The following is a 26,798-nucleotide window of genomic DNA, read 5'->3' on the forward strand; positions in this document are numbered from 1 at the left end:
ACGAGTTTTATGAATTATATTTTTATTTGGGTTTGTCAATCAGGGTTACATTGTGAAGCATTATTCACAACAATGAATAAAAGGCACAGCAATATGTTTGGTGATTTTGCCACAGAGTAGAGATTTTACTCAGACATGACAGGATGGTATTGCCTGCATACTGAAGTTACATTTAACACTGAACTAAAACAACACAAGTCATTTATAGAACCAGACTGGTTTTATAAAAAGTAAAAGTACTGGAAATAATTAGCATACAATTATGATTATGGAGGTTCAGAGTTGACTAGTACGTTTTACTCTTCTTAGTCTTCTTTACTGTTTTTACCCCTGCTCTTCTCTCTCTATTGTCATCTTGATCCAGTCTAAGTAATTCTCCACTTTGGTGTAGTAACCCTTTTTAGATTCCTTTCCCAGTTCACAAAGGGAACCCCAGGACACAATGCCTCTCAGATGATATGGCCCTCTGTTGTCCTTGTTCCCTGATCCCAGCTTAGGGAGAAATAATGGACCCCCACTATCCCCCTTGCAGCTATCTAACCCATCACCCCCTGCACAGAACATGTTCTCAGTGAAAACCATTGGCTTGTTAATAGACAACAAAGGTGTTTCCTCACAATTCATTTGGGGGTGTCTTCCCACAGATGCGTAAAGCAAGAATCTGCTTTTATCTTTCTTCTCAGTCCCACCCCACCCTGAAACAGTGCCGTGCTGAAACTCTTTGAATCCTCCATCAGCCTCAGGCAGGCATATGGGTAGAACATTGGGCCCTAACTTCACCCTGGAAGACATTCTGATGAGAGCTATATCGCTGTCGTAGTTAGTGCGTTCATTACCAGGTATGCCCTTTATGTAGTCAGGGTGAATGATAATCTTCTCCGTTGCCATGACAACCACATCAGGATCAGTTTCTTGTGCTTTTTTCCCATCTATCAGCCCCCCGAAAAATGTAAGCGTGCTTTCTTCGTAGCCATCCACTACATGAGCTGCTGTGATGGCCCACCGGTCATTGATCAGGGATGCTCCTCCTCTTTTGGGCTGTTTAGTGAGAAGCTGCCAGGGTATCTCTCCCATGTTCGCCGGTTTGCCCCCCAAAATTCTTCCAAAGCTGGAAATATCTGTTTCTGTCTTCCCACACACTAGAAGATAGACAATCCAGAACAGTACACTGGATCATTAATAGTGTAACAGCAGTTATACTGTACTGTCATCCACCCAGTGTTAGGGAAGCTACTGTGAAAATATAGTTTACCAAGTTACGAATTACTTCTCACTGGAAGAAGGTAAGCTACACTAAAGTTACCCTTAGTTTACTTAACTAAAGTTACTTTGAAAAGTAATTCACTACATAAAAACAACTTAGTGGAAAATGATCATAACTAAATGTGAAGTGTCATAAACTACAAATTGCAAGAAAAGCTTTTACTCTGGAGTCATGTTAACAGAATGTGTAATTAAGCCAAAGTTTCAAGTGAGAATTAGGCAGGTCTAAAAATGTTTTTTACTAAAAAAGTAGTGTGTATTTCCAGTAGTTAGCTACACAGCTACATGGTAAAAATAAGTAATTAACTACTGTAAACACTATCAATATTTGAATTTAGTTAAACTACCACCAAGCTACTGCAAAATGTAGTTAAAATACTAGTTGAACTACATATAGTTCATTACTCCACAACACTGCGTACACCCGATAAATGATAGTGTGGCATACCTTCGATGCACTTTGGTAACTTTTCTTGGCCCTTGACCGATGTCCACGTACCACTGGCATCACAGATGTACTTCTCTGAAGGAACAGAAGGGAGGTAAGAGCACAGGTAGGGTAGATAGTGATGGCACGTGGAGCGGACTCAGAAAGCATAGGGCAGGTATACTGAAGATACTGTATAGAAATGATCAGGGAAGGAGGGATGGAAGAAAGGAGGAGATTTACATAAAAAGTTCAAGAAAAAGATAACAGCTGCAGTTGTAGGTAAATAAGACTGTATGGACTAACCGTCTCCCTCCAGTGTGTAGTATTTAGATTCACACTTGAACCGGACCTCATCATGAAACAGAGTGCTTGGATCCTTGTCCACCAGTTGAAGGGCCTCATCACTAGAAGTGTCTGGTTCTCCACAATCCACAGCTAGAGTGAACCAGACATACAGAGCAAACCAACGTTTCTGACACAAACTCCAAAACAAATAGCTTTAAAAGATAAAATAGCTTATGAAAATGCAAAGGTCCTAGACCTCGTTTCCCAGAGCCTTCATAGCGTTAAGATCATTGTTAGAACCATCGTAAGATGAATCTGTAGTAGCTGATCTGTTTCTCAGAACTCTCATTAGTAACGTTGTTCTTAAAAACCATTGCACATCTGCAAGGGATCCAGACCACTGGTAGAGCAGCCAAAGTGCATCGTTAGATGTTTTTTGACCTTCCGAGTCAATTTATTCACAGAACATCTCCGCTACACATAGAATCAAGATGTTTAGGCTAGGTACTGTATGTACAGTGCCTTGCGAAAGTATTCGGACCCCTTGAACTTTGCAACCTTTTGCCACATTTCAGGCTTCAAACATAAAGATATAAAACTGTATTTTTTTGTGAAGAATCAACAACAAGTGGGACACAATCATGAAGTGGAACGACATTTATTGGATATTTCTAACTTTTTTAACAAATCAAAAACTGAAAAATTGGGCGGGCAAAATTATTCAGCCCCCTTAAGTTAATACTTTGTAGCGCCACCTTTTGCTGCGATTACAGCTGTAAGTCGCTTGGGGTATGTCTCTATCAGTTTTGCACATCGAGAGACTGAATTCTTTTCCCATTCCTCCTTGCAAAACAGCTCGAGCTCAGTGATGTTGGATAGAGAGCATTTGTGAACAGCAGTTTTCAGTTCTTTCCACAGATTCTCGATTGGATTCAGGTCTGGACTTTGACTTGGTCATTCTAACACCTGGATATGTTTAATTTTGAACCATTCCATTGTAGATTTTGCCTTATGTTTTGGATCATTGTCTTGTTGGAAGACAAATCTCCGTCCCAGTATCAGGTCTTTTGCAGACTCCATCAGGTTTTCTTCCAGAATGGTCCTGTATTTGGCTCCATCCATCTTCCCATAAATTTTAACCACCTTCCCTGTCCCTGCTGAAGAAAAGCAGGCCCAAACCATGATGCTGCCACCACCATGTTTGACAGTGGGTATGGTGTGTTCAGGGTGATGAGCTGTGTTGCTTTTACGCCAAACATAACGTTTTGCATTGTTGCCAAAAAGTTCAATTTTGGTTTCATCTGACCAGAGCACCTTCTTCCACATGTTTGGTGTGTCTCCCAGGTGGCTTGTGGCAAACTTTAACTGACACTTTTTATGGATATCTTTAAGAAATGGCTTTCTTCTTGCCACTCTTCCATAAAGGCCAGATTTGTGCAATATACGACTGATTGTTGTCCTATGGACAGAGTCTCCCACCTCAGCTGTAGATCTCTGCAGTTCATCCAGAGTGATCATGGACCTCTTGGCTGCATCTCTGATCAGTCTTCTCCTTGTATGAGCGGAAAGTTTAGAGGGACGGCCAGGTCTTGGTAGATTTGCAGTGGTCTGATACTCCTTCCATTTCAATATTATCGCTTGCACAGTGCTCCTTGGGATGTTTAAAGCTTGGGAAATCTTTTTGTATCCAAATCCGGCTTTAAACTTCTTCACAACAGTATCTCGGACCTGCCTGGTGAGTTCCTTGTTCTTCATGATGCTCTCTGCGCTTTTAACGGACCTCTGAGACTATCACAGTGCAGGTGCATTTATACGGAGACTTGATTACACACAGGCGGATTGTATTTATCATCATTAGTCATTTAGGTCAACATTGGATCATTCAGAGATCCTCACTGAACTTCTGGAGAGAGTTTGCTGCACTGAAAGTAAAGGGGCTGAATCATTTTGCACGCCCAATTTTTCAGTTTTTGATTTGTTAAAAAAGTTTGAAATATCCAATAAATGTTGTTCCACTTCATGATTGTGTCCCACTTGTTGTTGATTCTTCACAAAAAAATACAGTTTTATATCTTTATGTTTGAAGCCTGAAATGTGGCAAAAGGTTGCAAAGTTCAAGGGGGCCGAATACTTTCGCAAGGCACTGTATTATCATGACCAACTTGCCCTGCAAATACACCTCTGCTGTTTTCAACCAAGATCTTAGCAATCACTGCCTCATTGCCTGCATCCGCTATGGGTCCACGGTCAAATGACCACCCCTCATCACTGTCAAACGCTCCCTAAAACACTTCTGCGAGCAGGCCTTTCTAATCGACCTGGCACGAGTATCCTGAAAGGATTTTGACCTCATCCCGTCAGTCGAGGATGCCTGGTCATTCTTTAAAAGTAATTTCCTCACCATCTTAAATAAGCATGCCACTTTCAAAAAAATGTAGAACTTAGAACAGATATAGCCTTTGGTTCACTCCAGACATGACTGCCCTTGACCAGCACAAAAGCATCCTGTGGCGGACTGCAATTGCATCAAATAGCCCCCGCGACATGCAACTGTTCAGTGAAGTCAGGAACCAATACACGCAGTCAGTCAGGAAATCAAAGGCTACACTGTAAAGTCCATGGAGAACAAGAGCACCTCCTCCCAGCTGCCCACTGCACTGAGGCTAGGTTACATGGTCACCACCGATAAATACAGTTTTATATCTTTGTTTGAAGCCTGAAATGTGGCAAAAGGTTGCAAAGTTCAAGGGGGCCGAATACTTTCGCAAGGCACTGTATATATAGGTACAACATGACATGCATGAATTTATGTCAGATGGTTACTGTGTCTGCTATACACATATAGACGTACAGAAGAAGGGTAATTCCATCATTTTCGATCCAAATATTTTGTAAAGATAAGCATTATATTGTTAGATTATAGGATTAACTCTGGTAGACCTGAAACAGTCTTCCTCACCTCGAGTTCAACTGTAGGAGCCAGTTGAAACCCCGGGGTGCACTGCCTTCAAATCATAGGCCTGCAGTAGCTAAAGCTTAATGATAGCCACGCCATACCAAACCACAAACATTTCTAAACTTTATTAGGGTAATATCAAGCCATTGTTTATATGGAAACTACAAGTAGAGGAGCGAATGTAAACCAAGGGGAAAATTGCACCACCCTCCCCTGTGCCCCCCCCCCAAAAAAACACATATTTTGGACCACCCCTCCCCCAAGTAAATTTCGACCTGTCCCTTAGCGAACGTGTATGGAAACACTCTTAAAACGTTGGCTCGTAAATAATGATGCAACTGGTACGATCATCGTAATGCTTACTTTACATCGCAACTGGGAAAAAACTAGGTCAAATCATGACGTCACTGAACTTCAGGTTGGATTTATCTCAGTCGGAGCTTGTTTTTTTCGAGTTCCCAGTTATCTTGAACACACTGAAGTTGGAAGTCGGAGATTTCCTAGTCCCCCGTTGTTTTGAACATGTCATAAGTAGCCCTGGTGGTCCATCCATCTGTAGTAGGTGCAACACAGGATGCATTGGCCAATTCATTGCCAACTTCAGCTTAGCTTGCTTATATAGAGCGGGTACCACCTGTTTGCTGAAATGGGTACGAGAGGGCAAAGTTTGTTACGAGGCTTGAGCACTTTCTCAAGGTGATGAAACCCACTATTCTTCTCAACCCCGGAGAGTGGGCGCATATCCACGGCTATAAACATATCACAGGAGGTTGGTGGCACCATAATTGGGGAGGACAGGCTAGTGGTAATGGCTGAAGCGGAATAAATGGAATTGTATGAAATACATCAAACACGTGATTTCCATGTGGTTGACGTCATTCCATTTGCTCCGTTCCAGCCATTATTATGAGCCGTCCTCCCCTCAGCAGCCTCCACTGAAACATACCTATTGCTTTGTCATTTCTTTGGCCCAGTCAGAATCAGCTGTGAAGGGCTGCTTAAATGCAGAGTGGAGACGAAGTTCAACATAACTAGTTCCTGGCTGCCCTACACAAAAGGAAAGCTTGAAATGCGGCAAGTTCATTTTTTCTAAAAATCCCATGTCCAAATGTCCCCTTAATTCAAGAATGACCCTCATACCTATATCCAATCTTAACCTTTTATATTTTTCTACACCAGAACATTTTGCGTTACATCTATCAAGAGTGTTAATCGCTGGCTATATTAATCCTATGAAATACAATTGTAGAGATGGTCTCATCTCACTCACGTTCACAGCGGTACACAGGACTCCACTCGCCTGTCCTCTGGCATGTCGACTCATACTCTTTGTCACCCTTTGAAGAGAGAACACACGTATCTAGTAGTGTACAATCTATTATGTCATTTCTTTGAGAACATTCAAATTGTCCACATTTCTTCAGTTCGTCTACAGCACCAAACTAAGCTCTTGGTTGAGTATGAAAGCTAACTGAACCCTTTTACTGCCACTTGTGAACTTACAATACCGTAGCCTACTCACTGTGTTCAGAACACTGCCTAGGTCACAGGTCACCGTGACTGTGTCACCTTGGTGATATTCAGGTTGCTGTGGGGCCAGGGTGGAGTTGGAGGTCACAATCCCTCGGCAGGTCTTTGCTGCAATGAAACAAGTCCTGAGGCATCACTTTATTTTGGTCCATTATACAGTGCCTTCAGAAAGGATTCAACCCCCTTGACTTTTTCCACATTTTGTTGTGTTACAGCAAGAATTTAAAATGGATTACATTTAGATTTCGTGTCACTAATCTACACACAATATTCCATCATGTGGAATTTTGTTTTTAGAAAATACAAATAAAAAAATCAAAATGAAAAGCTGAAATGTCTTGAGTCAATAAGTATTCAACCTCTTTGTTATGGCAAGCCCAAATAAGTTCAGGAGTTAAACATGTGCTTACAAATACACATAATAAGTTGCCTGGACTCACTTTGTGTGCAGTAATAGCGGTCGACTGCCCCATCTCTGTACCCCACACATACAATTCAATTGGCTGTAAAATATATGGCAACACTTGAAAATGGCTGTCTAACAATGATCAACAACCAACTTGACAGAGATTGGAGAATTGAATAAAGAACGATTGGCAAATATAGTTAAATCCAGGTGTTCAAAGCTCTTAGAGATGTACACACATTTTTCTTCAAATGACAATTAAATCCATTTTAATTTAACTTTGTAACAAAATTATAAATGTTTTAAGTCAAGGGGGTTGAATACTTTCCGAAGGCACTGTACAGGGTGGTCCCTTGTAACTCAGTTGGTAGGGCTTGGCGCTTCCATACGTGAAATGTGTGCATGACTGTAGGTCACTTAGAATAAAAGCGTCTGCTAAAGGGTATGTATGTTACATGATTTAATCCAGGAATGTGCTTTTTTTATGTATAAAAGTTGTCATTTTTCAGTTATCGTGTGCATATTATTTCAAGGATTCATATAATGAGTAGTTTCCTAAAAGCGTACATGACCCTACTTGTGGTTCTGTAGTGGATAGTGAAGCCATTGTTGGAGCCCTGTCCGTCAGAGTTGAAGAGAATGCGGGCGTGGTGTGACCCAGTGCGGAGGGGAGGAGGGGGAGGCACACGGCCACAGAATGGCCCCTGAGTCCCAGAGGAAGTCTCAACCTGAAAACAACAGAATATGATGTATGAAGAAAACATGTTGTCCCAGGAAAACAGGACATGTACTGTAGCAGGAATACTGTAAGACTACAAGGTGAGAGAGGGACATTGTTGTTGAAGCATATTCAGTGACATTGAAATGTAGTTGATTTATGAAATGTAGTTGAATGTAGTTGGTTTAATGTTCTCCTATTCGCTGTGAAGGTGACGGCCACTTCCTCTACCAGATGCCTTTTATGAAGTTTTTACTCTAGACCATTGCGCTACGTTTGTGTGCATTGAAAACGTTTTAAAAACTACAAGGCTGAGGGGGTAGTCACTTCCGGGTTACTCTCACAGCGTATGTCAGGTGCAAATCTTGTTAGAGGGGTTGGTCACCTTCATGGGAGGGTGCACAGCATAATGTAGGAATTTCACAGAACTTACACATTGTAATAGTGAGAATCAGCAGAGTTTTTCTTGACCACATGACCTAAGAAAAACTCTAGGCCCTATTTATAGGCTACAGCTACTCACCATGATTGTGTCCACACACTGCCCGTCTGGCCCCTGCTCCACATCAAACTCCCCAGTGAAGTGTAGAAGCAGCTCCAGGTTGTCCTCTACTGACAGGATGTAGGAGCAGTGGGCATGCTCAGCATATGGGCCGGGCCGAGAGGGACTGGATATCACACCACGCAGCGAGCCGGACAGGTCCTCAGTGCAACTCACTGTGGTAGAGACGTATGATCAATAACATGACCCTCAAGGTCATCATCATCATTATTATCAAAGAGGGATGGTGTTGTGTCATGAAGTCGGTAGCTGTACGAGCAACAAGTAGTAACGCCATCGCATCTTTGTCGTTATTAACACAATTTGCAACATCGCCATCATAATACTTAATTCTTCATCATTCTCTCTTTGTTTTCATTTCCCCTTAGTGCTCCTCCTTCTTGCTCTCCTCTGTTCATTCTGTCTTTCACTTCCTCTTTCCCTGTCCCTTCCCATCTCTCTGTCTCGCTCTCTCAATTCAAGGGGCTTTATTGCCAAAGCAAGTGAAGTAGATAATAAACAAAAAGTGAAATAAATAATCAAAATGAACAGTAAACATCACACTGACAGAAGTTCCAAAAGAATAAAGACATTCCAAATGTCATGTTATGTATATATACAGTGTTCTCTCGCTCTCTTGTCTGTCTCTCCTTTTCTTTCTCTCTCTCACCTGGTCTCTCTCTCCCTCTCTCCCTCGTCTCTCTCCTCCATACCTGTGCAGGTGTGTCCGTCTGTGTCCAGGTGGTAACCAAGGCGACAGGAGCAGAGGTATCCTCCAATGTAGTTGTGGCAGAACTGGGTACACCCGTTATCAGGGTCCTCCTCACACTCATCAAAGTCTGTTAGAAGACAACATATGTCTGACTAAGGTTCATTGGTCACATGAGGTAATGCAACAACAACAACAACAACAACAACAAAAATACAATTTCATCATAGTCTAAGAGAAATACAACAATGCTCCCTTTCTCCTCCTCACCTTGCAGCATGTAGAACCCTCTGAAGCCAGTGTGTCTCTTGGTGTTGGAGTAATCAGAGCGGAACGAGAGAGAGAGGCAGCCTTCCACGGAGGAAAGGAGTGAGGGATTGACGGTAGAATCAAGGTCCTCAAATGACATTTCACCACATTGAAGGGCTATCTGCTTTCCATCTGCAAAGATCTAACAGAAGGATGAGAGGAGAGAACTTTTGTCCCATCTTTAACACATGGACAACTTAGGATTTCTAATTGTGACATCTAATATCCCTCCCATTCCCACCCCAATAACAGTAATAATAGACAACATTTTTCCATATCTCAAAAGTATGTTAGATTACAGTAAAAGTGTCATCCTTGAGACAGTGACACCTGACTTTAACCAATGGATTGTTCATGCTATGTATTGGCCAATGAGAGAATTTGAAGCTACCAGTCGGCCATAATTGCACTCCCCAGAAGAAGCAGTCCTCCATATGAATGAATAGAATTCTACGGTGTTTCAAGGACAAAATGTATTTAATGTATTTAAGTATGCTTTAAGGAAAATGTTTTATTTTTATGTTTAGTTCACATAATATAATTTAAAAGCATGCATTAAGTTGACTGCAATAGAATAAGCATGGCAAAAACAATTGTAGAAAATAATAAATGCATTTCTATAGCTTCCAAAACATTTTTTACACTGGTGCCCCCACCAAGATGCCAAGATGCCAAGTGCCAAGATGGAGGCTTCAAAACAGCACCTCCTATCAATCATATAGTGTATATATAAATAATTACTTTTAACCCCTCACACTGACCTCCAGGGCGTCGTTCTCGCAGCCGTGACTGTCCTCCATGTCCAGGTGTGTCAGCCTGAGGGCGAGGGTGTGGCCGTGAGGGGCACACCTGCTCCAGTTCAGACTGGCATCAGGTGGGTAACCACGGGGATAGCTTGGAGACTCCACCCACCCCGAGAGCATCGACATGGCACAGAGGGGCAAGAGGAACAGACCGAGGCTGGGGGAGGACGAAAACAGAAAGAGAGAGGGTTGGATGAAGACAGAAAGAGAGAGGGGGGAGAGGACAAAGACAGAAAGAGAGAGGGGGGAGAGGACAAAGACAGAGAGAGAGGGGGGAGAGGACAAAGACAGAGAGAGAGAGAGAGGGGGGAGAGGACAAAGACAGAGAGAGAGGGGGGAGAGGACAAAGACAGAGAGAGAGAGAGAGGGGGGAGAGGACAAAGACAGAGAGAGAGAGAGAGGGGGGAGAGGACAAAGACAGAGAGAGAGAGAGGGGGGAGAGGACAAAGACAGAGAGAGAGAGGGGGGAGAGGACAAAGACAGAGAGAGAGAGGGGGAGAGGACAAAGACAGAGAGAGGGAGAGGACAAAGACAGAGAGAGGAGGGAGAGGACAAAGACAGAGAGAGAGAGGGGGGAGAGGACAAAGAGAGAGAGAGGGGGGAGAGGACAAAGACAGAGAGAGAGAGGGTGGAGAGGACAAAGAGAGAGAGAGAGAGAGAGGGGGAGAGGACAAATACAGAGAGAGAGAGGGGGAGAGGACAAAGACAGAGAGGGAGAGGACAAAGACAGAGAGAGAGGGGGGAGAGGACAAAGAGAGAGAGAGGGGGAGAGGACAAAGACAGAGAGAGAGAGGGGGGAGAGGACAAAGACAGAGAGAGAGAGGGGGGAGAGGACAAAGACAGAGAGAGAGGGGGGGATGAAGACAGAGAGAGAGGGGGGGAAGAGGACAGAGAGAGAGGGGGGGAAGAGGACAAAGACAGAGAGAGAAGGGGGAGAGGACAAAGACAGAGAGAGAGAAGGGGGAGAGGACAAAGACAGAGAGAGAGAAGGGGGAGAGGACAAAGACAGAGAGAGAGAGAAGGGGGAGAGGACAAAGACAGAGAGCGAGAGGGGGGAGAAGACAAAGACAGAGAGAGAGAGGGGGGAGAAGACAACGACAGAGAGAGAGAAGGGGGAGAGGACAAAGACAGAGAGAGAGAAGGGGGAGAGGACAAAGACAGAGAGAGAGAGAAGGGGGAGAGGACAAAGACAGAGAGAGAGAGAGATGGGGGGATGAAGACAGAGAGAGAGGGGGGGGAAGAGGACAAAGACAGAGAGAGAAGGGGGAGAGGACAAAGACAGAGAGAGAGAAGGGGGAGAGGACAAAGACAGAGAGAGAGAAGGGGGAGAGGACAAAGACAGAGAGAGAGAGGGGGGAGAAGACAAAGACAGAGAGAGAGGGGGGAGAGGACGAAGACAGAGAGAGAGAGAGGGGGAAGAGGACAAAGACAGAGAGAGAGGGGGGGGGATGAAGACAGATAGAGAGGGGGGGAGAGGACAAAGACAGAGAGAGCGAGAGGAGGGATGAAGACAGATAGAGAGGGGGAGAGGACGAAGACAGAGAGAGAGAAGGGGGAATAAAGACAGATAGAGAGGGGGGGATGAAGACAGACGGGGAGAAGAGAGAAAAGAGAAAGCAAGAGAGAGAGAGAAAGAGACGGGGGTCAGAAAGGGGGAGAGATACAGAGAGAAAGATGGGACAAAGTCAAAGAGGAGAACAAGAAGATTAACAAAGAAACACCGGGAGAGAAGGAAAGTATGAAGAAAAAGAGAGAATCAATAATGTAAACAAATAGAGAGAAACAATCAGACAAACAGAAATAATAAGGGTGAGAGATGCATGTGAACATCAGTTCAGACTTACAGTACATATATTATAATATTAGCCCTCATTAACAAATGCAGGGTTCATTTCACACAATCACATCCATTGAGGAAGAAGAAAATTACACCACATATCCCAAGAAGGAAACTGTAAATCACGATCGTTGCATAAGGTCGTCACTTAAAATGTGTTGCTTGTTTAAATAAATATCAGTGCTGTATAAATGCAGGAAGATGAGCTTACATATTATATTTGTGTTAATAATCTGTTTGATAAGAAATTATGAAAAATCATTACATACCTCACTCCTAGCATGGTGAGGAAGTGATCACTTCTGCCTCAGCAAATAAACACTCACTGTCTTTCTCTTTTCTTGCTATTTCACTTTAACTCTCTCCCTCTAACCCCTCCCACTGGGCACAGACGTCAATTCAACATCTATTCAACGTTGAGAGAGAGAACTCTACTGTTAATTTTTGATTGTTTATTTCACTTTTGTTTATTATCTTTTCCACTTGCTTTGGCAATGTTAACATGTTTTCCATGCCAAAAAAAACTTTGAATTGAATTGACAGAGAAAGGGAGAGTGCATAGAGAGTGAGGGAGAGAGAGAGAGAGAGAAGAAGGAAGAAAGAGAGAGTCAGGGATATATATTTCTGTCTTCATCTACTCATCATATAAACACATCTCTCAGATCAGCAGCATTACAGCACTATCAGGACAAAGGTTCAGCAAATGAATAAAGGGAGAGAGAGAGACTGGAAGGGCTGGAGTGGTCAGGAGAAGTATCTTATTGTGTTGGTGTGTATTGTGTGCCATATCTGGACATGCTGATCTGGAGACAGTGCCAAAAGCAGCCTCTAGAATCCTCCTCTCTGCAGCTAGTTTACACGGTCCAGAACAGTGCACCTCGTGCCAGAGAGGGAGGGCAGGAAGGAAAGGGGGGAGAGAGAGAGAAGCACAGGGCAGATGAGGGGCATCGGGGCTTTCCGCTGTGGAGGACAAGCGAGGGGGAAAGAGGTGGGTGAGAGAGGAGAGGAAGCAGCTCTATATTCTCACTGAGAGGACGAAGGACACAGCAGAGGAGAAGACAAAGAGCGAGTGATACTTCAGCGGAAGAAAGAAGTCAAAGTCAGAAATAGTGATAGAGAACAAGGAGAGAGAGCTAGAGGCGGAGTGTGAAAGGATATACATTCAACTGAGACCACAAAGAGACTATCATCAAATGTACTAGAGATGACTGGATTGGGATGCAAAACTGAGGAATACCTTCATGATGCTTCTGGGGTGGAAATGTGCTGTGAGCGTTGTCGTAAAGGTCAGTGACTACTGGTGTGTTTCTGTTGTCATAAAGGTCTGTGACTACTGGTGTGTTTCTGTTGTCATAAAGGTCAGTGACTACTGGTGTGTTTCTGTTGTCGTAAAGGTCTGTGACTACTGGTGTGTTTCTGTTGTCGTAAAGGTCAGTGACTACTGGTGTGTTTCTGTTGTCGTAAAGGTCTGTGACTACTGGTGTGTTTCTGTTGTCGTAAAGGTCTGTGACTACTGGTGTGTTTCTGTTGTCATAAAGGTCAGTGACTACTGGTGTGTTTCTGTTGTCATAAAGGTCTGTGACTACTGGTGTGTTTCTGTTGTCGTAAAGGTCTGTGACTACTGGTGTGTTTCTGTTGTCGTAAAGGTCAGTGACTACTGGTGTGTTTCTGTTGTCGTAAAGGTCTGTGACTACTGGTGTGTTTCTGTTGTCGTAAAGGTCTGTGACTACTGGTGTGTTTCTGTTGTCATAAAGGTCTGTGACTACTGGTGTGTTTCTGTTGTCATAAAGGTCAGTGACTACTGGTGTGTTTCTGTTGTCGTAAAGGTCAGTGACTACTGGTGAGTTTCTGTTGTCATAAAGGTCTGTGACTACTGGTGTGTTTCTGTTGTCATAAAGGTCAGTGACTACTGGTGTGTTTCTGTTGTCATAAAGGTCTGTGACTACTGGTGTGTTTCTGTTGTCGTAAAGGTCAGTGACTACTGGTGTGTTTCTGTTGTGGTAAAGGTCTGTGACTACTGGTGTGTTTCTGTTGTCATAAAGGTCAGTGACTACTGGTGTGTTTCTGTTGTCATAATGGTCAGTGACTACTGGTGTGTTTCTGTTGTCATAAAGGTCAGTGACTACTGGTGTGTTTCTGTTGTCATAAAGGTCAGGGACTACTGGTGTGTTTCTGTTGTCGTAAAGGTCAGTGACTACTGGTGTGTTTCTGTTGTCATAAAGGTCTGTGACTACTGGTGTGTTTCTGTTGTCATAGAGGTCAGTGACTACTGGTGTGTTTCTGTTGTCGTAAAGGTCTGTGACTACTGGTGTGTTTCTGTTGTCGTAAAGGTCTGTGACTACTGGTGTGTTTCTGTTGTCGTAAAGGTCAGTGACTACTGGTGTGTTTCTGTTGTCGTAAAGGTCAGTGACTACTGGTGTGTTTCTGTTGTCATAAAGGTCTGTGACTACTGGTGTGTTTCTGTTGTCGTAAAGGTCAGTGACTACTGGTGTGTTTCTGTTGTCATAAAGGTCTGTGACTACTGGTGTGTTTCTGTTGTCGTAAAGGTCAGTGACTACTGGTGTGTTTCTGTTGTCATAAAGGTCTGTGACTACTGGTGTGTTTCTGTTGTCGTAAAGGTCAGTGACTACTGGTGTGTTTCTGTTGTTGTAAAGGTCAGTGACTACTGGTGTGTTTCTATTGTCATAAAGGTCTGTGACTACTGGTGTGTTTCTGTTGTCGTAAAGGTCAGTGACTACTGGTGTGTTTCTGTTGTCGTTAAGGTCTGTGACTACTGGTGTGTTTCTGTTGTCGTAAAGGTCTGTGACTACTGGTGTGTTTCTGTTGTCATAAAGGTCAGTGACTACTGGTGTGTTTCTGTTGTCATAAAGGTCAGTGACTACTGGTGTGTTTCTGTTGTCATAAAGGTCAGTGACTACTGGTGTGTTTCTGTTGTCGTAAAGGTCAGTGACTACTGGTGTGTTTCTGTTGTCATAAAGGTCTGTGACTACTGGTGTGTTTCTGTTGTCATAAAGGTCAGTGACTACTGGTGTGTTTCTGTTGTCGTAAAGGTCAGTGACTACTGGTGTGTTTCTGTTGTCATAAAGGTCAGTGACTACTGGTGTGTTTCTATTGTCATAAAGGTCAGTGACTACTGGTGTGTTTCTGTTGTTCAGGTGGCTGTTGGAGCAAGATGTCTGAAAGACCAGCGTTATACATGTGCCACATATACATATTATACTATATTATCAAATGATGAAGTGCAGTATAGAGGGGAAAAAAGCAGTCCCTTTATCTCCACAACACTACATAAACACACAGGAGGCTGCTGGGGGGAGGACGGCTCATAATAACGTCTGGAGCGGCACGAATGGAATGGCATCAAACACATGGAAAACGTTTGTTTGATGTTGATAATATCATTCCACTCATTCTGCTCCAGCCATTACCACGAGCCCGTCCTCCCCAATTAAAATGACACCAACCTCCTGTGATGAACATGTTATTATGGACAGTATAATACGGTGGCCTATATGTGGGGGTATGGATGATCACATTTCTCTGTCATTCTCTCATTCCCAACCTCACTCCAGGACAGTATGTTCGCACCGACTGTGGCAAGTCTACAAAAACAGAGTGTGAAACCTGTCAACGTGAATACTACACTGCTGAATTAAACTCCTTGAAAAAATGTCTACCCTGTAGGCTCTGCCATTCCAGTAAGTCCCCTTCCTTCCTCCCTCCTCCCTCTGTCACTTCCTCCTCTTTATTCTGACAGTTCTACTCATTGTTCTCCTGTCTCCTTAAAATCATTCATTTTTGATCTGACTCATCCTCTCTCTCTCTCTCTCTCTCTCTCTCTCTCTCTCTCTCCCACCCTGCTCTATCACTACCTCTCTCTCTCTCCCCCACCCTGCTCTCTCTCTCTCTCTCTCTCTCTCACTCCCCCTCTCTCTCTCCCCCACCCGGCTCTCTCTCTCTCTCTCTCTCATTCTCATTCTCTCTCTCTCTCTCTCACTCTCTCTCTCTCTCTCTCTCATTCGCTCTCTTTCATTCTCTCTCTTTCATTCTCTCTCTCTCTCCCCCATCCCTGCTCTCGCTCTCTCTCTCTCATTCTCTCTTTCTCTCGCTCGCTCCCCCTGACCCGCCTATCTTTCTCTCTATCACTTTCCATCCCCTCTCTCTATCCCACCTCTTTATCCCATCTCTCTCCCCATCTTTCCATTCCCTCTCTCTATCCCACCTCTCTCCTCATCTTTCCATCCCCTCTCTATCCCACCTCTCTCCTCATCTTTCCATCCCCTCTCTCTATCCCACCTCTCTCCTCATCTTTCCATCCCCTCTCTCTATCCCACCTCTCTCTCTCCTCATCTTTCCATCCCCTCTCTATCCCACCTCTCTCCTCATCTTTCCATCCCCTCTCTTTATCCCACCTCTCTCCTCATCTTTCCATCCCCTCTCTCTATCCCACCTCTCTCCTCATCTTTCCATCCCCTCTCTCTATCCCACCTCTCTCCTCATCTTTCCATCCCCTCTCTCTATCCCACCTCTCTCCTCATCTTTACATCCCCTCTCTCTATCCCACCTCTCTCCTCATCTTTACATCCCCTCTCTCTATCCCACCTCTCATCTCACTTGACATTTTCATTATTTTCACCTCACTTCATATTTCTTTGCCTCTCCCACTCAATACCCCAACTCTCCCTCTACCGTCCTCTCTCCCACTCAATACCCCAACTCTCCCTCTACCATCCTCTCTCCCACTCTTTCTCTCCCTTCTCTTCTCTCCATCTCCCTCTACCATCCTCTCTCCCACTCTTTCTCTCCCTTCTCTTCTCTCCGTCTCCCTCTCCCTCTACCGTCCTCTCTCCCACTCTTTCTCTCCCTTCTCTTCTCTCCATCTCCCTCTCCCTCTACCATCCTCTCTCCCACTCTTTCTCTCCCTTCTCTTCTCTCCCTCTACCATCCTCTCTCCCACTATTTCTCTCCCTTCTCTTCTCTCCATCTCTCTCTCCCTCTACCATCCTCTCTCCCACTCTTTCTCTCCCTTCTCTTCTCTCCGTCTCCCTCTTCCTCTACCATCCTCTCTCCCACTCTTTCTCTCCCTTCTCTTCTCTCCGTCTCCCTCTCCCTCTCTCAGGCAGTAACCAGAAGGTATTGAAGGAGTGTGAAGCCAGTAGTGACAGGCAATGTGTGTGTAAGACTGGTTTCTACTGTACAGACAATGGATGTGAACACTGCCTACCCGTGACCCTGTGCCCTCTGGGTTCAGGTGTCGTGAATCAAGGTGAGAACTGCCTCCTCACCTCTACCCCACAGGAGGTTGGTGGCACCTTAATTAGGGAGGACATGATCGTGATAATGGCTGCAGCGGAATGAGAGGAATGATGGTTTGATGCCATTCCATTTGCTCCGTTCCAGACATTATTAAGGGCTGTTCTCCCCTCAGCAGCCTCCTCACCTCTACACCCTGTTCTAATATGACAGACCATTGCCTCTGATGAGCTGATCATGAGTTGGAGATACTAAGGCTGGTATTGAAAAGACACCTGACAAGAAATCAGAGTCTGTAGTCTAATAAGCTGCACTCAGAGTCAATGTTTAAACCACTGTTTACTGTGCTTGTATAATCTGCTGGATGTATGTACTTTACTTTGAGCAGCTGACATGTCTGACACTTGTTCCTAAACCCCCCAGCCAACCCCCAGAATGACACAGTCTGTGCCCCGTGCCAACCTGGGACCTATAACAGCGTCAACGATGCCATCACACACTGCCAATCACACACCAGGTCAGAACCCTTCACACAAAGTGGCTCTGATTTTTATCGAACGTCAACTCAGTGGGTGCATTTGGTTGGCACGAAACGTTTGACATTTTTTCTACAATTGTGGGACAGCGGGGTTAACTGTGGAGTTAAACTCCTTTCTCTGTTTCACAATCACTTTCTTTCCTCTCTCTCTCAGGTGTGGGGACCTCGGGAGGGAGGTGAAAAGTGCTGGGACTGAGACTACCGATGCTGTGTGTGGTGCCGTCATATCTCGTAGGTCTAATAGCATCTCCTTTTATTGCACAGTAGTATAGAATATATAGAAAACTAGATGGTATGACATTTTACCAATATTTCTTCTTCCTCCCCTCTTTCTCTCTTGATTGAATGATTTATTGACATAAGTAATGTACATCTAATACTGTAAACAAGATTAGAGCACATTGCATTCTCCCTCAGAAATGGTTCAGATAGAGCCTCATATAGATTTGCTGGATGTTAGGATCAATCAAAACAAACCTCTCTCTCTCTTTCTGTCCCTCTCCCTCTGTCACTCACTCGCTCTCTCTCTTTATCCCACTGTCTCTCTCCCTGTCTCTCTCCGTCTCACGCCCTCCCCCTGTCCCTCAGGCTGTCACTGGATCCTACCTACCAGTCTGTGGGCGGGACTAGTGGTGACCTCACTCCTCATCATAATCTTGATCTACATCTATTGGAGGGCCAAGGATCAATCATACATGCCAGGTGTGTATATCATCACTGCCAACACCCAAATAGTGTGTATTTGTTCACTCCTCATCGTGGATTTGATGTAAGCATTGGCTAGAGGGAGTTGCCACCATATTCCAGGGACTCTCTTTGTACTGTAGAACAAGTTTTAGGTATTTACCAAGACATTACAATGAAACATTTTATTAAGACTGAAAAATAGGGTTGTTGGTCAGGAGCGATGTAGGTGTGGCAGGGTAGGCTTCTTGTGCAGGCTCACGTGAGACCCCTTGTCTGGGTACCTGGTAGGCCACGGTAGGCCCCTTGGACAGGTGCGGGTTGGCCCCTAGGATGAGCACAGCGTAGGCCGGCCCTTGAAGGGCGCGAGTTGGACCCTCCGGCGGGCGCAGGATGGCTCCTTGGGTTAGCACAGGTTGGCCCCTTGGATGGGTGCGGGGTCATGTTGTAAACCTGTGACGTTGATTAGCCAAAGCCCAGGGCATCAGGAAAGGTGGAAACTCTTTACAGCACAGCAGGGTGTGGCGTCAAGGGGGGAGCGGAAGGAGATGCCACGGCAACAGCGTCACTGAGGCTCCATTTGGGAAGCGTGTGACAACTCCAAAGCAACTGCCAGCTGATGCTTTGTGTCCAGTGCGGTTGGGAGTTAGACGAGGGTCTTGACTGGTCCACAGTGGTGACATTACAGGTTCAGTAGATATGGGTAGCTAGGGGAAGAGGTGGTGTAATGCTGCGCCATTTCCCACAATGGCGCTTGTTTATGTTGGTAGCCCAAATACGTGATGAATGGAGACGAAGTCATGCTGTCCTGTCTGGTTGATGGGTGACCAACCACTCCGACACTGCCTACAGTGGAAACACTGTCTCTGCCGTGGTGGATGGAAATCTGCTGCAGTGCACCTGGTAAACATCCTCCAACTTGAAGGATCATGACAAATAAGCTAAGGAACCCAGGTAGGTCATTGGGAAATGACTGAGAAATGGCTTGACAGGCTTTAAATACAAACAAGAAGTGTGAATGAGCCTATCAGGGCAGTTCTGATCCTTACTGACAGGTGTGGGATTGCATGAGCGAGTCTCCAGGTGAAATCAACTTGCTTGATCAAGTCCACCTCAGCTGTATGCTACTCCACTCTGAGGGCTGTTGTACATACATCATTATAACCTATTAACAACTTGTTTGTTTCTTCGGGAGTCATTCAAAAAGCACCACTCTTGGTCCCATTTGATAGTTAGGCCTACTAACTGTTAAGTAAATGCTCTTTTCGTTTCTCTGTGTGATTTCCCAGCCAGCAGATTTCAGATCATGTACAGTAGATTTTACCCGGTGACAGATGTAGAGGCTGTGAGAACTCTTAGTGTGTCTTTTCTCTCCTACACAGTGACAATATGCATCACATTGTAAAAGTATTAGGTGTCAAGGTGCTAGACGTAATTTGGATTGAATGAAGGGAAACAAGGTCATTGCTTTTCACCGTCAGACGTAGGAACTCGCCACTTCCTCTAGAGATTAATCAGATCAAAGACAATATGAGTTATAGTGAAACTCGTATGCATCGCTCCTGTTTATGCTCGATCAGGGGCTGAGAGCACAGCACATCAACCAATATGAGTCCAAGTGCAGATAAAAGTCACAGGAGCTTATATAAGGGGGGACACTAGACACCACTGCTATTGGCTTCTGGTTATAACATTTATGTTTCAGCCTAATATCTCAAACAAACAGATGTTTGTTAAGAAACGACTGAGCATAAAATTGGAAGTTGAGAGAACATTGTAGGCACATAGAGGATATCCGTGATCTCAAACTCATATCCTCTTTTTGAAAAATGCTGTTTGAAATTTTATTTCTAAGGGTTATTTGACATTGATATTTCGATCATATATATATGTATTTAATTCAAATCAAACTAAATGTAGGTTCCACAGAATAAATAACCAGTTAGACTACCCTGTGAAGGTAGAAATAAGAACAACTGCCTCCAGATTCCATGTACATCTACTCATTATCAGTTAGGAAACTATAGTAGGTATGAAACAAGCTTCTACTGTAGCTTCTTGAGTTTCTGAGACTTGGGGACAAAACCACATCCTGTTCTATGTTGAGCTTGACACTGTTGTTGGAAAACCACATGACACGTTTCACAGCCAGCTAACTCATAGCAAGAAAGCGTTGGGTAAAGTACAGTGGCGTCACCGGTTGACACATTTGGTGACTGTCCTATTAATCAATGCTTCACCAGTGGCGGTTGGACTTACCCACAATAACAAGTCAGATAAGATACAGCAAGTATATGAATGTTGATAGTGCTACTCAGTGATCTCATGTCTGTCTTCCTGTCTTGTCTGTAGCCAACTCCAGTGGTCCTGGTATTCCTGTAGACCCTGCACCTCCTTCCTTCGCTCCAGCTGAGCTCAAGTTCCCCTCAGAGTGCAACAGCCATTGGAGCCTGGACCAGAAAGCCACTGAGCCACTCTTCATCAACACAGGTGAAAGTCCCTCAGTGGTAGTTGGAATAGTTCACCACAATTACAAATGTACCTCTTCTAGTGCACAAGAAAGGAGGTATTTAGTACACCCAGAGAGTAGGTTGGGTTTGTTTGCTGAGCTACAGGTTAGCATTAGCATCATAGAGTGCAGAACAATATGAGTGATGGGACCCTGGTTACCATGGTTTAAGGGCTCGATTCAATCTATATTGCTGAGGTTTAGCGTTATAGAGCGATTTAAATTTAAAGGCAATGTTCCCCTAAATGCTGTATATGTTCCCCTAAATGCTGTACCTTTCAATTTCAAGCACGTAATTCAGCGCCATAGAGCTGAACTCCGGCAATATACATTTGACATTTTGATGAACTAACCCTTTAAATCATCTCCTGACAAATCGCATCACCAAAAACACACTGTTTCCATGTAGAGTAGCTATTTGTGATAAACCTTCATTAGTCTATATTACACTGTATCCATCACTCATAGTAGTTCTGCAGCTTCCCAATGATCAATAATGTGATGACTCTCCCCACTTAGAATGGATCAGATGTAATGTAATCTAAACTGAGGCTGCCCATATAATCAACCATCAGGATGAGCTATTCTCCATTTGCAAGAGCCTAAATCAAATCATTAAAATACATGTATTGTTACCTCTTTGGACATGATGATGGGGCCTGTGTAGGCTTCATGAATGATAAATGCTGTACTACGTGAGGTTGGAGGAGGGTTATTGTTGTGTGCTCATACTATTTCCCTTGTGTATCCCAGCTGTTATTCAGGTAAACGGCTATACACCAGACTGTGAAGTTGAGGCCGATGGCGCGACCATAACAATGACAACATCAGAGCAATTCAGCCAATCGGATCACAGTAATGGAATGAGAGGAAATGACATCAGACCCTCCCGCTACCTATCAGAGCCACAGGAAGATGAGTGGCCAGGGACTTAATTCTGATTTTCAACTAAATCCTTTTTTTTGTATTACATTTTTCAATGAACAAGACCTACATGGGAAAACAGCTGAGCAGATTCCTCCTTGAAGGTTCCTGGATACAATCCCTTTTGTAAAGTCTTATCTCTGCAATGCAAATATACTGAACTATAAACATCCAATGAACATTCTTTGTTTCTTAGGTCATTGAAAAAAACCGTTGGGAGGGTTTAAATAAAGTATAACCACTGAGGTCAAATGTCATCATAGATTCTCTATTTTACATTTTTATAAGGAACTTTCAAAGCCCCCGGCGGCTGGACATTCCCTAATGACGACCTGTTGTTGTCAGTTACTTGATATGAACATCAAAGTGGTGGAAAAGAGATTGATGAAGTAGATGTATATATATAGATAGATATTCATTTTGACATCACAGCATCTGTTCAATGATGTTTTAACCACAGCATTGAAAATTCTGTCAAAACAGTTGACGCTTTAGCAAAGTGCAGAATCTAAAATGTAGACAACACCCGAGTGGACACTGATTAATTAAGTGTTTGTCGCCCCCTGTAGGATAGGAGTAGCAGCAGCTACCATACTTCAAACTGCTTTACCCTGCCCTCTAGTGTTATCAGCTAGCATTTACAGCTAAATGCGGATTGCTTTCACACAGGCAGCCAAGTCTGATATTGTTTTCCATTGGTCTTTTGACCAATAACATCAGATCTTTCCACATCAGATGTTTTTCAGAGCTGATCGGATTGGTCAAAAGACCAATTGTTTTTTTTTTTAAAGAACAGAATTGGGCTGCCTGTGTAAACACAGCCCTTTAGGCACAGACCAAGGGTAAGCCCCAAATCCTAACCAATGGGAGTGAAAAACGCTGAACTGACTTTCGATCACAGATCACACAAAAATACACATTGAAGGGAAGAGTTAGGACAGTACCATAAAGAGGCAACATCTGTATTTGTAGTGTGGAGCATCAGGTGGTATATTTGGACACAGAACAGCCACATTCAACACAAAAGGGAACATTCAATGGCATTGTGAACTAGCGTAGTGCTATATGAGGAAACACATTGGGAATGTTTACACAGTTCACCCTGCACTGTACCATGACAACATTCAAAACTGACAATCTTTCCCACAGTGAAATAGCACACTAATTAAAAATATCTTAAATGCTGTCCATTAAGTAATGGTTTTAAAACAATGATGATCATATTTGTATAACTCTGGCACTTATATACCAAGTCCTAGACTGTTTTCTAATGAGAATCATGAATGTTGAGTTGATGAACGGGATCCTTCCCAGTGGTTTCAGTCTGCCTTCTTGAAGAGTTGCCTGGCGACCACATCTCCAACTCTCATCTCCTAGAGGGTTGAGAAGAGGGTGGAGAAAGAGAAAAGAGGGAGGGGTTTGGGTGGGTGAGTGTGAGAGTGAGTGTGTGAGAGTGAGTGTGTGCGTGTGACAGTGAGTGTCTGCTTGGGAAAAGATCATTAATGGACTCAGTCACAATAAAAACGCTGTGCTCTTTTCTCTCCGGACTCTGTAATCCTATCTCTCCTCTTCCTCTCTCTCTCCTTACCCCTCCCCCCACATACACATGTACTTCCCCGCTCTCAATCCCACTCCCCCTCGCGCCCCTCCCTCCACCTCTTCTTGCGTTACTCACCAAATCCACCCTTTACTGCCTGATCCCCAGTGGTATTTATTTCCAAACTTCTCTTTCGGATTTGAACAAAATATCAATGAGGTATTGTTTTCTATTAGAAGCATTTGGGAGCTGTTTAATAAAACAATGCTGATTGTTTGAAATCGTAATCAGCATTTGCATGTAATCACAAGCAAAAACAGATTGCCCAACTAAAGTCCATCTGAAGCACTGGCCTAAACAGAAGCTTGTGATTCTCCTCCCAATCCCTTCACTATGAAGAGTCTTGTTGAAGTCTGTATTTAGCTCATTAAAATGGTAACGAACAATAACCTTTCCTTATTCTTCCTGTTCCTGCCCATTCCTTCACCCTGAAGACTTAAGTGTTTTCCTCTGTTTCTTTCTCCTTTTTCGGGCCCCACACATTTCTTTCCCATGTACAAGCAACACATAAGGAGGCTGGAGGGCCATACACCCCCTCTTTTTTTAGAAGGACCTCATTTGTTCTCACACAAACACACGCACGGACACGTGCACGCATACAACTTAAGCAGTGAATAACTTCCATTACCAAATCTGATTTGCATATCCCCCACTTTCAAAATGGTATATCAATCCCAGCATCTTCTTTCCTCCCAAATCTTTCCTGCTTTCCTCCCTTGCCCTGGCCTTGTGTTCACCTCTATTCCTATTCCCTTCCATACCTTATCCCTCTCTGTTCATCCATCCCTCCCTTCATTCTCACCAGGTGTAGCTTGTCTCCCTCCAGCCAGTGTGTCCATCCTCTTCCCTCCTTCTCTCCTCTCTGAACACACACCAGCTTATCACCCTCCCAGTCCACTGTGGTCTAAAAACAGAGAAAAACTGAGCTAACACACACCAGCTTATCACCCACCCAGCCCACTGTGGTTAACACACACACACACACACACCCTTGTACCACTCTCAGTTTGGCGCAGTCTGAAAACAAGCAACAGGGGGTGGTTATGACAGGTGCACACACACACACACACACACACACACACACACACACACACACACACACACACACACACAGCTGGAAAATAGTCTATTCACCCAAACAAGGCAAAGTAGTATGACAAGTACACCTATATGAAGTCAATTAGAAAGAATTTGTACAAGTCTGAACAAGCCATGAAACAGACAAACATAAGGGAAAACATCAACAGATAACAGAAATACATTTAGCCACTGTCTTTACTAACAGCACATGATGAAGAACACAGAGACCACCCACCCAACCATACATGTAGAACTGTAAACACACACACCTGACAGACTCGTCCATCCACAGGTCCCAGGTCCTCCGTGAAGACCTGACCCAGTTTGAAATCCATATCAAAGTCCTTAAAGGTGGTCAATGTGCGGATCTTCATACTGCCCGTGGCCGGGTCGTGGACTATCTGTTTAGTGGGCTTCAACATACACACTATCTTCCGCAGGGCAAAATTAATATCTGACGGAGAGAGAGAATTAATCAACCAAACATAACACCTTGCCATTCTAGTAATGAGGTAGTGTATCTGAGGCAACATCTCTGACCTACAGCTGTGTCTGTCCTTTTACATGTCCTGTTAATGTTTCCAGATATCACACACGCACAGCCAGAGGCACACACACACCCCTGTCTGTGTCCAGGGTCATTTACAGGCTAAGGCGCCATGATGATCTATCACTCGGCTCTGTGAATGGAGACGGCAAGCCTTTCGATGAGTCGCTACCCCTCAAATTAATCTCAAAGCAGTAGGCAAACAATGGGGGAAAAATATGTTAATTTCAGTCAAATCGAATGAATGAATCGTGATAAATTAAAATGAAAGGAGGCAAGTTGCAGAGGTACAGTAAACTCTTAAAACGTGTCATTTTACAACTACACGAATTGGACACTTTTTAACAATAACGCATTTGTAGCTAATATATGTGGTAACAGACAAAGACATTACGATTCATATAATCTTACCCAAAGCTGCTAGGTAGTTCTCGAAGTTATCTTGAGACACCATGTGAAATGTCCCTGTGTAATTTGGTTTAGACATCTTTTAGCCTTTAGTTTTGCAGAGGAACTCAACAAAGAAAACTGTAACCTACAGTGTTGCCTCTTCTCTACAGATACTCTCTTTCTCTGCTCTTTTCACTGCTCTCACCACTACCGCATTGTTTGATAATAATAAGACTTATGCAACCTGTGAGCTAACCTTCTGTCTGCTAGTGTCAGTCGGAAGGTATGCGGCTTTACGCAAAACTGCAACTCGATAAAGGAATGATTGAGCTGCTGGAATGTTTTAGAGCGGCGGTCGTATCCACAATGACTGTCCTCTGCTCCCTTCACTCCTTCAATTCCCGGGTATCGATTCCCTGATGCAAACGTTGCACAACCCTTTAAAATCCCCATTCGCTCCCTCTGCTCTCCCACGGAAAGCGTAAACTCCTCCCCACGGAGCTTTATGCAAACAGCTTTTGTTCCACTAATCCTCTTCCTAAAATGTGCCCTTTCCGCGTTAATTAAACGCTATTCTCTCCATCTCTTTATTTACAATTGCTTTATTGGCATGGGACATATGCTTACATTGCCAAAACGTGAAAAACATTCAACAAAAGTGAAATAAGCAATCAGAAATTAACAGTAAACATTACACACACAAAAGTGTTCAAAGTTTTTCTCGCTCTCCTTCACTATCGCTGTTTGGAGAGCAGACTGTGTTCTGTACCACATACGGAAAAGAGGGAGGCGGGGAAAAGTTCATTCATCTCGCTCAAAGTTTTCATCTCACTCCGGGCAGCCACTTGGGGTCGTCGGCGACTCTGGGGGAGCCCAGTGATGTTTCCAATGTTAGTCTATAAACATAATAGCTCATTATAGAGATATGTCTTATCCAAAACTTTCATTGGAATGACAGAGTGGCTGTGTGTCCCCGCTGTGCTAGATCCCGTGGTCATGGCATTTTATTATATTAATTGCAGAATATTCTATAGGCTTTGCATCCATGGATACAATACACTTGTGATGAAGAAAGAAATGAATGCTTATTACTCTGAGCTTTTATTGTCAGCAAACATTTAAATCCATTACCATTTGCATAGGTGCAGAATGGTTCCATGGTTCACGGCTATCAGTACTTTGCTTTATAATCTTAATTATATCACAGACATCAACTTTATCACTTGATATCAAAAAACACTAAGATAAATCTTTTAAAATAAAAATGTAATATCAAATTCAATATTAAATCATCAGGACACAGCTCTCTCATCCTCTATCTTTTTCTCACAGAGCCACTCTTCTTCTCCTCTGACTTCTGCTTCTTCACATCTTTCTTTCCTTTGGCTAGGTTTTCATACAATTCCTGTTCCTTGTTTCTAAAAGAGAGACGGTACAAGAGAGAGGACATAATGTTAGAAACCTGCAGCTTCAAATAGCTGAGAGATAA

General features: G+C 43.8%; 4 protein-coding genes across 14 annotated transcripts in view; 1 reads left to right on the forward strand and 3 right to left on the reverse strand.

The window, feature by feature from the left end:
* Positions 1-5: 5 nt before the first annotated feature.
* c1s.1 (complement component 1, s subcomponent .1) lies at positions 6-12,235 on the reverse strand. The gene is made up of 11 exons (XM_021581979.3): positions 12,057-12,235; positions 9,909-10,107; positions 9,109-9,289; positions 8,843-8,968; positions 8,112-8,305; positions 7,448-7,598; positions 6,457-6,572; positions 6,205-6,271; positions 1,997-2,128; positions 1,712-1,786; positions 6-1,139 (listed from the first exon to the last, which is right to left on the reverse strand). Exons 1-11 carry the CDS (start codon positions 12,068-12,070, stop codon positions 325-327), a joined length of 2,070 nt encoding a protein of 689 aa, XP_021437654.3. The 5' UTR covers positions 12,071-12,235; the 3' UTR covers positions 6-324.
* On the forward strand, positions 12,163-21,952 carry LOC110509563 (tumor necrosis factor receptor superfamily member 5). Its single transcript, XM_036941347.2, has 8 exons — positions 12,163-13,073; positions 15,360-15,485; positions 16,907-17,053; positions 17,464-17,557; positions 17,733-17,809; positions 18,167-18,280; positions 20,615-20,752; positions 21,525-21,952. The coding sequence occupies exons 1-8, from the start codon at positions 12,992-12,994 to the stop codon at positions 21,704-21,706; spliced, it is 960 nt and encodes a 319-aa protein (XP_036797242.2). The 5' UTR covers positions 12,163-12,991; the 3' UTR covers positions 21,707-21,952.
* Positions 21,953-22,660: 708 nt separating this feature from the next.
* Positions 22,661-26,085, reverse strand: LOC110509624 (retinol-binding protein 1). 2 transcript variants are annotated; one of them, XM_036941353.2, is made up of 4 exons: positions 25,331-26,085; positions 24,642-24,826; positions 24,095-24,196; positions 22,661-23,068 (listed from the first exon to the last, which is right to left on the reverse strand). In XM_036941353.2, the coding sequence occupies exons 1-4, from the start codon at positions 25,404-25,406 to the stop codon at positions 23,015-23,017; spliced, it is 417 nt and encodes a 138-aa protein (XP_036797248.1). In that variant the 5' UTR covers positions 25,407-26,085; the 3' UTR covers positions 22,661-23,014. The 2 variants fall into 2 exon arrangements, with proteins under 2 accessions (XP_036797248.1, XP_090048059.1); XM_090191933.1 differs by having other exon boundaries at positions 25,566-25,805.
* Positions 26,086-26,394: 309 nt separating this feature from the next.
* Positions 26,395-26,798, reverse strand: part of LOC110509434 (tyrosine-protein phosphatase non-receptor type 6) — a 38,618-nt gene continuing 38,214 nt past the window's right edge. For all 10 annotated transcript variants that reach the window (XM_036941330.2, XM_021590389.3, XM_036941336.2 and 7 more), the window contains one exon: positions 26,395-26,727. In XM_036941330.2, the coding sequence (XP_036797225.1) occupies positions 26,625-26,727 (103 nt within the window). In that variant the 3' untranslated portion in view covers positions 26,395-26,624. The remainder of the gene's footprint in view (positions 26,728-26,798) is intronic.

Source organism: Oncorhynchus mykiss, chromosome 2 (assembly GCF_057628025.1).
Source record: "Oncorhynchus mykiss isolate SJ-2025 chromosome 2, ASM5762802v1, whole genome shotgun sequence".
Classification (NCBI taxonomy): domain Eukaryota; kingdom Metazoa; phylum Chordata; class Actinopteri; order Salmoniformes; family Salmonidae; genus Oncorhynchus; species Oncorhynchus mykiss.